This window comes from Crocodylus porosus, unplaced genomic scaffold, assembly GCF_001723895.1.
Source record: "Crocodylus porosus isolate Cpor-Errol unplaced genomic scaffold, CroPor_comp1, whole genome shotgun sequence".
Classification (NCBI taxonomy): Eukaryota; Metazoa; Chordata; order Crocodylia; family Crocodylidae; genus Crocodylus; species Crocodylus porosus.
Genome location: NW_017728886.1, coordinates 225,773,801 through 225,788,046, shown reverse-complemented (window position 1 = coordinate 225,788,046; position 14,246 = coordinate 225,773,801). Strand labels below are relative to the sequence as shown.

Sequence of the window (14,246 nt, the reverse complement as noted above, 5' to 3'; positions counted from 1 at the left end):
GGAGGAGGAGGAGGGGGAGGACACCGAGAGGCGGCTGCCGCGCGAAGGAGAAGCCGTGCAGGAGCCGCGGCGGCACTCGGGCGCCACGTTCCCTCCGTACGGGCTGGCGATGTGGATGAGCAGGAGCTGACCCGGCTGCCGCGAGCCGCGCTTTGGAGCCGAGTGTCCGCTTCTCCTCCTGCTGCTGCTGCTGCTGCTGCCCCCGCGCGGCTCGACCCGCACGCGGGGGTGCCCGCCGGCACGCGGCTTGCCCGCCCGGTCGTGGAGCAGGAGCTCTTCTGCCCGCTGGAGCCCGGGCACTATGCTCGTACTCCCATTCAGCACTGGGAGCCGCTTGGATTTCGTGCAGCCGTCCCGGGGGGGGTTCTTGCAAGCTTTGCTTTGGATTTTATGTGCTACGGTGTGCGGAGCGGAGCAGTATTTCAATGTGGAGGTAAGGTCGGGCTCGGGGATGTGAGCGAGCGGGGCTGCTGCTCTGTGCGCCCATCTGGTTCCGGTTTTCCCTCCCCTTCCAAGGGCTGCTGCTGAAATATTTGGGTTGATTCAATAAAGCGACAGCTCCCCAGCCATGTCTTGTGAGCAGCCAGGACACACACACAACATACACAGATATATAACACGCACCGCACAGACATCACAGATATCACAAGCACATCAGACACATATAACACATATATAACATATATCACACACACATCACATGCATCAGACATATCACACACACGCATCTCTCTCTCTCAAGCACACACACATACATAAAGGTTTGTCTTTCCTGCAGCAAATAGCCCAGTTTATCTGTTCTGAGATCTCTGGTTTGATCCGTGCCTTTCAGACCCACAATCCCGTTATCTCTGGCAGCACAAAGCATGACGCTGAGCGCCAGAGCACATCACTGTGCCCTGGCAATGCCCCTCACATATGGTGTGTGTGAAACCCTAAACACAAACCCCAGTGGCACGAGAAAAGCAGCTGCGATGCAATGTATACAGAACAGCTCAGGGAACGTGGCACCATCATCCCTGACTTCAGATGTGTTGCTCTTATTATTTCTTTGTGGGGTTTTGTTTTTTTGGAGGAAGGATGAATGAAAGGGAATCTAAGGTGGGCCTGAGGTGCGGGAGAAGGAAACGTGCTAGATTAGCATAGTTCTTTGTCACTAGGTATTTGTCAGACTATTAATTGAAACATACCCATTTTCTTGTAACTTGAAATGACTGAACAAATGGCACATAGGTGCAGCTACTGAACAGAAGTAGGAGGGCGGGGCAGAGGAAGAAACGTTTTATTTTCCTTTAATGTAGAAGAATAAATGTGGGGTTACCCAGGCAGGGCCAACCTTAGGAAATTTGCTGCCATAGTGAAATTTCAGGGTGAACCTCCATTTCCATCCCCTCCTCTAAGCCAGCCGGTTTTTCAGTTGTTATTCATGCTTTCCATTAAGTACTTTGACTCTTTCTTTTTCTTGGAATTAGTCTCCCTTCCTTTTCCTTCCTTGATTCCTTTCCTCCTACTGTGTGCCCTGATCTATCTTTTTGTTTCTGAATCTTTTCCTGATTCTTTTTTCCCCTAATCTCTCTTTCTCTCCAGTTCTTCCACTTCTCCCTCTCTCTCCCTTCCACTGTGCCCTCGATTTTACACGTTTCTCCAGTTTCCATTCACATTATCATTCTGTCCTTCTGCTACCTCTCCTTACCCTTCTCTCTCCAGTCTGCCTCTACGAACTTTCTGCTACACCCATACACAGACACTCACTCCCATCCTGACTCTCTCACACACACGCTTGTATTCCTAGAGCTCCTTCTGATACAAATATACTCTTGTCCCCAAGATCTTTCTCTCTCCCGCATACATTCCCACCCACACACATCTGTCTCCTCTTCTCACAACACCTCCTTTCCCCATCCTAGCTTCCACCCATGAGGCTGAAGTTGGTTCCTTATTCCCAGTTCCCAATTCTTTAGTTCCCGTTCCTCGTTGATTTTTCAAAGGTAATCTTTACACAATAAGGACCCGTAATTAATAACTTCACCCTCAACTTTCACCTACTAACGTTTGTTCCTGCCCTTTCCTTCTGGTAACAAAATCTCCCTCAGAGGTACCCTGGTCCCTGGATCAGGTCTTACCATAACAAATCCTTACATTTTATGTCTTTTCTCCTTCCACACTCATCTCCTCAAACCACTCTTGTTGTGTCCCAAGATGGTAAATTCCCCCTATACTCTCCCCAAGATCTTTTATGTATCTTGTTCCGATAGAACAAGATAAAGCAAGAGAAAGATACAGTGAGCCAGAGAATAGTTTGAGGGGAGCATGAAGAGAAGGCCACCCACAAAACTCACCAGCGTGCACACTTTTGGTCTCCCCTCTGAAAGCTCTTCCGTCATACAATACCAATTGTGTCCTTTCTGTCACTAAGAGTTCACCAGCCACACATTTTTTGGGCTCATCTTCCCAAGATCTCTTAACATAAGATGCATCAGTGGTCTTGCTTTGTATACCCATATAATCCTAGTTTCTCTACCCCATCAGTAAGATCTCCTCTCCTAGCCACACTTTTGGTCTTCCTTGTCACTACTGCTTATCCACCACTATTATTCTGCCCCCTTTCCCTCCACCACATTTTCCCCCAGTATATTGTCCTTGTATTAGATTGTAAACATTTTGGGGCAGGGACCATGACTTTAACTGTGTTTCTACAGTGGCTAGCACAATGGAAACCTGACCCTGATAACAGTTTTTGGAAACTACTGCAATCTAAATAAAAATTAAACTTTTACACCTCAGGACTCACTCGGGCATTTTGATCTTTTACTTGTCCATGGGCTCAATTTCCTTTTTCCATTTGTGGATATGGGCTAGGAAGCTGGATAGCCCTCTGTACCCTCTCTAGGTTTCCCACACTTGGGGATAAAGAAGAAATTCTAGTTACAGAGCTTCCTCCTTCAACTGTAGATTGCTTTGCCAGCAGCAGGCTCTTCTGAAGAGATGGGCAGCAGATGGAGCTAGTGTGGGAGGCAAGAGAAAGCTGGAATGAGCCAGAGAATAGTTTGAGGGGAGCATGAAGAGAAGGCCAGCCACAATATGACAGAGGGTTTCAAGGAAAAGTAGAAGCACTCATTTTTTTGTCACCCCTGCCTTATGGAAAATGACAGATTTGGGGGACAAAGAGAGTACCATGAAGAATAAAAACAGCTGGGGGTGGAGGGGTGGGAGCTAGGGGAGGGAGCAGGTACCCATGAGATTCTGTACATGCTATCTTTCTTTTCCTTTGGAGTGTAATACCAGCTGTTTTGCCTTCATCCTTGGATAGAGCTGAAATTTTCAGTTCTCTTTTGTAGTAATACTGAGAGTAACCATGGTCACAAAGCAGGGGAATGCAAAGCAAAAGATTTCATAATAGTGTGGTGGTACTGTGCCCCTCAATTCCTTGTGTCTGTATCAGCCCTGTAAAACTCTTAACCCCTGTAGTAAATCACTAACACAGAGTATGGTGACTTTATTTCAAGAGCCATTAAACTAAACATTGAAAATAGCCTGTCTCTAAAAAGTGCCCGTGGTCAAACTCATTGCCACATTGTTCTGGTAGTTTGGAAAACAAAAGATGATGTTACTGCCTTTATCCAAAAAGGGGCTTTCTATGAATTCAAGAGCTATTTATTTTACATGCTCTTGTTATATTAAAACTTATATGAAATGTTGAAATACCTGTTGGACGTTGGAAATGTGGGTCTGTCCTTTTCCTCTTGTAATTGTGCTTCATTTGGTCTAACATGTTACATGTTAAGTAACATTTATATATAAATCTTGATTTCTTTGTTTATGACTCAGATTTGTTAGACTGTGAGCAAGATTAATTCTCAAGGGATATTATTGAAGTTCATAGTTGTTAAATATTGGTAGTATGTTCTTGACAAAAACATAGGATGCTGAACTTTGTACTCTTGTGTGAGCATTACTGTCTTTTATGTTGTCTGCAAAATTTGTTCTGGCTATAGGGAAGAGTTTCCAGTGCTTCCAATGGTAGCTGATTTGTAATTTCTGAAATGGATGAACATCACTGATAAAGTTTATGTAATACATAGTATTTTGATACATGTCTCAATGAGTTATATCTAAACAAGAATAATATGTTTATTGCGTTAACCACAGTATTGCCTTAAAGGTTCCACACTTAATGTAACTGAAGTGAATGCAAGGGTTACCCTGACTCATATAAGAGAGTGCTGTATCCATGGTTTATTTTAAGTATTTATGAGTGTTCAGGTAGTCACTGTGAAATCTAGGATTCATGTCAGAATCAGTTAAAGAAGCTTTTAGCTTTTATTTTTTAAGTTTATGGGCATCACTAGAGCTTTGGTGATCATCTTTGAACATGTTGCCTGTATTGTAGGACAGAATAAAATCTAGACTGTCAAACTCCACTGTGCTGAGACATTAAACATAATAGCACTGTCATTGAAGTTGTCAAGTCTACTTGTGTGAGCAATTGTGTACCAATGCTGATAAATTCTTAGGCTATCCCCAAGTGTTTTGTTTAGGTTCATTTCAGAAGTAAGATGTATGCATTAGTTTCTAAAATAGGATAATACCTGTTACCAAAATATTTGAAATTTAGACTTGTCCTGCTAAGTGACTGATCTTTGGTATAGAATTCCTGTAGTAATCTGCCGGGATTTTTTTTTTGAAAATCTATGTAGAAGAATGTCATTTTCAGGTGAGAAAATACTTTTCTGTTAGGTTTTTAATTATTTCTTGCATTGCTTGATAATTAAGAATTTCCTTGGCAATTTCGCCTGTTGAAGATCCACCAGAGGAACATCTCTACTAACATCTATAGGGGTTGGCAAGGATTAAAGCAATAAATGTGACTCTTAGATGTGTAATGTTTTCATAAAGTTGACACTTGTCTACAGTTAGGGGTCTGGGACAGACATTGCGTAAACTGGTTTGAGCCACACAGTTAAGTCAGATACTACATTCAACCAGGTTGATCTCTAACCGGTTTCAGCCATTCTCAAACTGGTTTATGTGCACTGAACATCTGTTCTGCTACAGGTTTAAAGCAGTTTCCAATCACTTAAATTGGTTTATGTGTAATGTCTCTCCCTAGCCTGAGTGTTTCTATTCTTCAGTTGTTTATTTACATGGGATATGAACCAGGTTCACAATTTTTAATAGAAAAAATTCTCCTCAATCAAGCTGCCTGTGTCAACAGACAACATAAGTATTGTAAAACTGTTTTCATATCCAGACTCTGATCCTGCATATCTTTACTCATGAGGGTAAAGATGCATTGGCCTGGCAGCCTTATCCAAGTCAATGGAACTGAGCATTTGAGTAAGGATTATTGGGTAAGAGAGGATTTGGAGGATCTGGGCTGATCTCATTAAGTGGATCCGTGTTGTGAGAAATCCTAGCGACAATATTGTTCCTCCTGATCTCTTGTCTAATGCAGACTATTATATTCTATTTTCTACAGCCTTCTGCTATATATATTTATATGCTTGGGACCCTAGGGGAGATCTTGAAGTGAGCATAATTTCACCTGAAAACAATGCAGCCTTCTCCCTCCACTCCTTTTTAATAGACATGGTACTTAAATTCCATATTGAGGAACAAAACACACTGAAATCAAAACTTCAGAGAAATACTGTCAAGCAGCATTCTTCTGTGGCAGGAAGCAACTGAGAGCCTCTTTGTTTTCATTGTTAACAAACTTCACAATTAGTGTCCTACTCCTGCTGCATGGTAAATGGGTGACCTTTAAATCTCTGTGCTTTGAGTCTTTCTGAGTGTAAAAACTGATCATTTTAACTCTTCAGTCTGTAATTGTGAGGGGATAAACAATTAATTGGGAGGAAAAATTCTGCCAGTTTCACCTTTATGTGCTTTTTCAATTGGAAGCTTTAGTCATTAGGATTGCAAGTTCTGTGTGGTATTGTAATAAGAGCTTGTTAAAGAGGGAAGCCTGAAAAATGCATGCAAGGAAGCAATTAGGGATATTTTTGATACTAAGTATAAAACCACTGCCATGTGTACTGAAAGGAGCTCATCCCACCCTTCATATTAGTTTTTAGGTACATTACATTAAAATTTTTGAAGGTGCAAGTTCTTCATTTCTTTCTCAGAAAAAAGCATCCTTTGAACTGAGTGCACTTTTTCTGAAGGAGTGCAGGTCAATACCCTGTATTGTATAAGGATGCAAGACTATCTGTTAATACTGGTGGAGGGTATGGTTAGCTTGATATAAGGTCTGTTACTTGGAAACAAATTTTGATGTGCTTTAGTGTTGTCTCTACTTACTCAGGAAAAGCAGACACAAAGAAAATGACCTGTAAAGGCTTCTGATGAACTAAGTTATAGATCTAGCATTACACTGCAGCATTAGTATAAATTAATTTTAATCAGAAAGTTACAGCTCCGATAGGTAACGGAAGGCTTTTCTCATTCTTCCATCATAAAAGGCAGGTACTACTATGTCTTCTTTCCGGTGTGAAGAAGAAATATGCATGCAGATTAAAGATTGGATTATTGCATTGCCTGCCATAATTCAAAAGATACTTCCTGTATTCAAGAATGCCAATAGATTAATCTACCACAGGAATGAAATATACATCTTAATTACCATCAGGATTTTAGGAATGCTTATGGGCCCAACTGTCTGCGTACAAACACAGAACCAAAATATCATCTCTGTCACAAAGAGTTTACAGTCGAATATGGTAACTCTTTAGGGTTAATGTGATCTTTAAAAAGGTTTAAAATTATAATGTATCCTATCTTGTGGTACTGTTTTTTATTTGGTTGGTATTTGAACATCAGACTAGTACCACTCAACTTTTAAGAAAAAAATGTAGTTAAAACATATAGTGAACACTGCAAGGTAAACATAGTAAAAGGTAATATATTAATACTTTATGACATATAATCTTGATACAATAGATATTGAATTTATTGATTAAAATTTATTCTACTTTCATCATCCAAGAAGCCATCCTACAAGAAAACATTGTGAAATTCATATATTCCCATTTATTGTTTTTTCAGAGTGAGTATACCATCTCCCTTAACTGGTTTTAGATTTATGCCTCTCTTTGTCAGTTTTATTTGAATCCATCTCAAAGGTCAGTACTTGCTCTAGGCACCTCTGCTCTTTTTATACAGTTGGTAGGACTGAGTTGTAAGAGTTTATAAAGATGGAATGCTGGATTATATACATTTTAAAACATTTGAAGTTACATCTCTTTTCCTAGCCCTTCTACCCCTCCAGACTTAATGTATCCGTTTGTGGAGTTAAAATCCTACAGGGCTTCTTATTGATGATGGGTGGAAGTATTTAATACAACTCCTCTCTCCAACGCTCTTGTTTAATTGCTCAGGCTGCTCACCCCTCCATTTTGGATTACAATTTATTGTCTGACCACTTGCCATCTCCAAGCCCTGCCACTCTCCATCCTGTTAAAGGGCAAGTTGAATATGTTTTAGTTGTTATTTTGTGATATGTCATATAACAGATTTGGTTTCAGTTTGTATGAAGAAGACCTTGATTAGAGTTACAAGCATGATTTGCTCAGTACAGAAATGGATTTTTAAAAATAATTATGGATAGAGCTTTATCTTTTAAAGAGAGGTCATGCTACTGGGAACCTTTATTTGTTGGTTGCTTGGCAACTGTTCATTCATGCTACTGCTTATCACCCTTCATTACAAACATCTTTTACTGTACGGTAAGAGCAATTAAGTTGTAACAACTTCTTTCTGTGTTGAATTAAAATTGACAGAAATTATAGAATTAAACATTTTTATCTATGTAATTTTATCTTTTGATTGAAACAGTTGTACAGTGTTTCTGTACATTGTCAAGAGCTGTTTTATACCACTTTGGAAGCAGCTGTATTTTAGTAGCAGGCAAAGTGATCCTTACATGCTTTGTAGTGGGTTGTAAAAGATAACAAATGAAAAGTTTATACTGTCATTTCTTGCACATTCAAGTATCCCACCGATTCCAGAGAAAGGTTGATGGGCCTGACCTCAAGAGGAGCTGAAAAATCACTTCAATCCCCATTGATTTTAATGCAGTGAACACTTAGAGGCAATCAGAAACCTGCAGGACTGGTGTTCAGATCTGAAGTACTTCAGGTTTGGACCCTGTGTTTGAAAAGTGCTGCAAAATTCTGAGATGAAAAGCAATATATAACAGTTATTCTTACTACTGCTGCTCCAGTGGACATGCAGCCAAAACAGTGAACCACAATAATTTCTGTAAAAGATTCAAGCCACTTTACATTTGGTATAAAACAATAGCAGCTTTTATTACACTGCATGAAAACAGATTCATAAAGCATATGATTTAACAGCTGTTTTGTAATGTAGATGATGATTTTTTGTAATATGTTTTTAGCTGTTCTTTACAGGCTGGCTTGTGAGTAGGTTTACAGTGGGAAAGGGTTGGGTGAAAGGTGGGGTGAAATAGTTTCCTGTCCATGTTATACACCAGTCATAATTGCAGACCCTGTTGACTGGGAGGAGTTCAGGGCTTGCTCTTTTCCAGGAGAGCCATGTGGACAAGCGGGTCTGGGTCTCAGCTCCTGCATCTCCATTGGTCTGTAGATGGTGTAGCCCATTCATCAGAGAGCTTGGAGAAGGATTGTGCGCCAATGACTAATCCCTCCCTGAATTTCTTTTGGGAACAACTCAGCCCCACCCTCCATTATTAGGCCTATCTTTATATGACACATAGGACACAATCTGGCCCTAAATGCTGTAAGATGAATCTTAATATTTTGCAATTCCATTAGCATTTTTCCTGATATGACTTGTTTGGTCCTGATTCAATAAGATGATTTAATGCTTCTCTTCCCTTCCTTTATTATCATTTACACTGTAAGCTGGCTTCACACCTCCATGTAAAAGGATGTCCTCAGGCAGTTTGGCCTTTAATTATTTCCTCATCCTCTGGGAGAAAATCAGAGCTCTTTGTTTCCCTTGGCTTGTTTATTTTTACTGGTTCACAACCACATCTCCACCCTCTAATGTGAGGGGCAAGCAGACAATGGGGGAGATTCCTCTTCCAGTTAAAGGGCTGAAGGAAAGTTACAAAATTGTCAGGGCATGGTTAGGAAACCAAACAGGAAAACACATATCCCTTAAATGGGAAGGAGCCTTCTTCCCTGACTTGTATCAGTGGATGTCCATGGAATGTCCCCAGGGAGGAAATGACTTCCCTTTTGTGTCATCTGGAGGTGATTATACTCTTACACAACTCTTCCTCACCTCAGACTTTGATCACTTAATATGCTAGTGGCAGATTGGTTTGACTCCCTGTTTTTTTCATAAACTGGTATGCAGTGTTTCAAACCATGGCCAGAATAGTAAGGATGACTTTTCATTGTTCATTTTTTATTGCAGTGTTAATTCATAGTTAATTGTTAATAAAAATAAATTATTATTACTACTAGAAGGGTGTGTCTACATGTACACTTTACTGCATATTAGACTAATTTAATGTGCAGTAAAAAGCATCACTGTCTACACATGTACCACAATTAATGTGTAGTACATTACTCTGGCATAGGATATTCCCATCAGACACAGGCACTATCCTATGCTGCAGTAAATTACTGCACCTAAATTTATGTGTAGTTGGTGATTTTGGGATTAGTTTACTCCCATTATATTCAGTTGCACTAATTGCACATGTAGATGGGCCCAAACTAAAGTACTAATCTGCAAAAGGATTTGAGTCTCTGCGGATGGGGCTTTTTCACATTATTCCTATCTATTTTGAAAGATGTGTTCCATTTTTAGTTTCCCAGTAGACTGTGATATACTGTGTCCTCATGCCACTTCTTACTGTCATAGATGTAAAATGTACTTTTCATGGCTTTTTAGTATTTCTTAGTATCTTGGATATGCTGGCAAAATAAGATGGAAAGCAGTGAATTCAGGGATTATGTACTTTTTGAGAGCCAGACAGCCATGGTTGTATTCCCAATTGTACCACAGTTCTTCACAGAAGAAATCATTTTACCTTCTTCTGTGCTGTAGGTCTCCATTTGTAACATGGAATGATAATGTTTGCCATCTTTTTAAAAGTACATTAGGACCCATAAAGTGCTGTAGAGTGCTAAACATTGTTGTTTATTTCTGTACAAAGAAGGACCCTTTACATTATTTTTTCTTTCTGCTAATAAAATAGTGAATATATGAATAAACTTTAATTTTTAGGTTGTCTTGAAAGGTCTTTAAGCATGTCAGCCAGAAAGCCAAAACGGTAATTAATTACAAGTAGGCAGTTTGCTTAAGAGCAGTAACAGAACAGAAAAGGTAAACAGGATTTCTGCAGACACATTCCAACTCACATATGAAAAATTGTACATTTAGAACCATGCCTTGGTATAAAATGCTGGCAATAAAGTTAAGTGGAATTTTATAAGCACCTGATTTCAGTTATACAAATCTCAAACTCTCGTTACGGAATTAAATTTACAGTGATTCGTCTTAGGCTAGAAATGAATCTTATTTAGACTGTTTGACCTGAAGCAGAGAGACATGGTTTGATAAACTGCGTGGCCAATTGAGACTTAGATGGAATTTAGGTGCCTAAATCACAGCAAGTGATCTATTCCATGTTTACATCCACAAAACTTATTGGGCACTCAAATTCATTCAGTGTCCTTGGACTGAGGAGATCCCTAGATACTTGAATTGAGACATCTGCACATGCACAGAAACTTCTCCCCAACAAGTCTGAGAAGAGGCATCTGGCTCCTGTCTGAGCTCAGTTGTGATCCAGATATGAGGTGGAGTAGCACATACGCACAAAATCCTCATAGCATCCAGTCCAGTAGACAGGTGTAGAGCAAATTTAATCCACTGAAGAGCGCTGAATTCAGTACAAAGAGAAGTGGATGTAGTTGGTATTAGACAAGAACACAGCCAGAAGAGGTGGTTGTGCTCGTGCCTACGGGACACTTTGGGTAGAAGCGTTCTCTGGTTTTCCTTCTAAATTACCAGTGGCAAAAAGGTCAAAATTCACGAGGCTGAAGGTAGAGCAAGAAAGGGAGCATGTGATTCCATCCTGCTAGTCATGACATTCAGTTGTGCTATTTCTTTGAATTGTTTTCCAGGGGAAGATATCTAATTTTTAAGCTCACTAAGCTGAAAGCACCTCATTGTCCAACTTGAATTTCAGTTTAAGAGATCTGGCATAGTCATTCATGAAGTAGATGGCAGATGTGGGAATTGAACTTATATCTTTGTGGTCCCAATCCTGTGCTTTAACCACACAACTTTCTTAGATACAAAGTTCTTTATCATACTTCTTTCTCTCATGTTTTTCATCCTTTTTTCTCTCTCCTCACACTGTCTTGCTTTAGATCGGTACCTGAAGCCATAAAAAATCATCAGTCATTATTAATGAACCATAGAATCATAGGACTTGATGGAAAAGACTTATTAAGTCATATAGTCTATTTCTTTGCCAGTGCAGGATTGTTTCCTATTGTATATTTGTTAGTGTTTTGTCAAGTCAAGATTTAAATGTTCACAGTGATAGGGTTTTCAAAACTAGATTTGACAAAATTCCAATAAGGAACTATCATACTCTAAGGGTGTTTAACAGTTCTTTTTCATTGCCATCAGCAGCAACAGCCTAAGCTGACTGAGAGTCCGACAATAATAGTCAATTTCTTTGTTCTGCAATGTGAAATGCTGGTAAGTGGTTATACATGAACATAGATGAAATGTATTGATTGGTAATTCAACATGTTTCTCTGATTTGACAGAATCAAAAGCACATGGGGACTCTCATAAGAGGTGGAGTTCTTTCAATCCTGCACCCTGCTTAAAGTTCAGTTTTTAGAAAGTAAAAACACAGGTATCTGCCACTATATTTTCTAAAGAAAATTTGATTGGATTAGGATATGTCATTGATTATCATTAATCAGCTCTTATGATGCATTAAATAAATAGGACTTCTCACAAGGGATTATGTTCAGATATTCACTCTCCCAGGAGAAACTCTCCCAGGAACTATTTAACTCTGGTTATTCCTGGGTTTTTCTCAGAGCAGAACATTCACGGTTTCTACTGAGAGAGCAGCAACCCTCACAGTAGAAAGTGATTGTCTGTGGCCTGAATAGACACAAATTTTGCCAAGATATGATGGGTGCCATGAACATATAAGCAAGTACAATAACAGTTCATTGCAATTTTGTAGTATATTCCAACCAAAGATCTCAGGATTCTTCCCAGATATTAAAAATGCATTCATTTTCCTAAACAAAGTCTGAGTAAATGAGCTTGGTTCAGAATAACAGGTTGGATGGATGGATCAGTGAGCAAACTGTAGAGTTGCACTCACCCATAGTTTCTCCATGAGCATGTGGATGTGATTAACAGTCTCTGTAGTTCTGGGTATATTTATGCCACCTCCAACCATGCAAGGTAGTTCTGCTGTGAAAACATATCTACCTGCTTCTCCGTGCTCCATACTTGCCAACATACCAAAATACATGTATAGCTGCTGCTTGGTTTATGCCCGCTGCCATTTCAAACTCTTATTCTCAGGCATCTTAATAGCATGTTCTCAGTGCTGCTTTAGTGTGTATGCTAGATTTTTTCCAACATTTGGCATGTGCTGAGCAAGAGGAAGTGGGCTAAGCTGTAAATATATGTTGCCTTTGTATTGGGACTAATTGTGGCTGTGTTTGTCCTGGAAAAGAAATGTTGTGGGATTGTTGTGTAAACACACTGTCCTTCCAGTCGGGGAATAGTGAGTGGCAAAGCGCACTGCAAATTTTCTGCCATTGATTTCATGATGCAGTCCTAGGACAACTGTTCAGATGCACTTAACAATGTCCCAGGACATACTGGTAATACTTCTCATTCTGCAAACTTTTTTAGGGGATGTCCTCAGACAATGGACATGGACCTCTGAATCTTCACACTTTGTCCCAGGAGAAAATGGTTTCTCCCATGTCAGATGTAGCATCTGTTTGTAGTTTTACCCAATCCCTCTCCTGTGGACATCAGTGGGACATTTGCCATACCCTCACTGAGAGCATGATTAAACCTTAACTGGCCTGCCAAAGTCTCTGCCCAAAGTCACAAATGGTGTCTGTGGTAATTCTGACAATAGAGTCCATGGCTCCTGACTGTTAATTTGATGCTGTAAAAGACTAATAATACTGTCCTTTCTTCCTAAACTTAGGCAAATCTAAACATCTATTCATTGCCCTAGGGGGGAAAGAACAGAATGTTAAGCATTTTTATAAACAGTAACTAATTAGAAAAAAATATCTGAGAAGAATAAGCTAGTTAAATGTCTATTGTCTGACAGACAATCCCCAAGAAGATACAAATGAAAATAGCATTTTAATCAATCTACTGGGTAGGAATCAGCAAGCCCTCAAGATAGCTAAGTATTAATTATTTAGCAACAGATTCACAAGAAAGGGCAAAAATACCCTATAGCATTCAAAACATCTTGCAATAGATACCCAGAAAACATGCCTGTAGCCAAAGCATTAATTTTCAAAACAATATAAATCTGTACACTATTTTCAAAAAAATTTTAAAAGGTAACTTATATTCACAATGGTGTAACATGACTGTAAAGTCCAGGGTACTTAGTTGTAAGTAGCTGTCTAGGAGTCTATAAATATATACTTTACTTATTTAGCTGCAATTTTATTTTTAATTATTTTATCTTTAATTATTTTATTACAATAGAATATATTGCAGAGCAATTTGACATACAGTTAATTTCCTAGTTAACAATATCAGGGCATGTCTCAGGTTCAATCCATTTAGGTTTTTCCACTGATTTTATACAAACACCTTGCTTTGGGAATGAGAGACCGTAAACCCAACTGAATCAGAATAAAGAAAATTTAATTTAGGATTATCTCCCAAAATCAAGTCTTTTAAAAAAAACAAAACCCAAAACCCTGATGTGTTATCCTTCCATTTTTCAAGTAAACCATTCTAAGTGATTTTTAAGATGGTCCCCATCTTCAAAAAAGGTAGGAAGGAGGACGCGGGAAACTATAGGCTGGTTAGTCTTACCTCGATCCTAGGCAAGCTGTTCGAGAAAATTATGCTGGCACACATCCAGGAAGGGCCAGCAGGGGGCTGCATGCTTAGGGGCACCCAACATGGGTTCATCAGTGGCAGGTCCTGTCAGACCAACCTGGTGGCCTTTTACGATCAGATCACCAGATCATTAGATGCAGGGGTAGCGG

The 14,246-nt window shown here is 39.6% G+C and overlaps 1 protein-coding gene across 1 annotated transcript in view; it reads left to right on the top strand.

The window, feature by feature from the left end:
* The first annotated feature begins 7 nt into the window (after positions 1–7).
* The window catches only part of MMP16 (matrix metallopeptidase 16), a 287,844-nt gene continuing 273,605 nt past the window's right edge, over positions 8–14,246 (top strand). Inside the window, exon 1 of the mRNA XM_019550163.1 lies at positions 8–433. Within this exon, the coding sequence (XP_019405708.1) occupies positions 302–433 (132 nt within the window). The 5' untranslated portion in view covers positions 8–301. The remainder of the gene's footprint in view (positions 434–14,246) is intronic.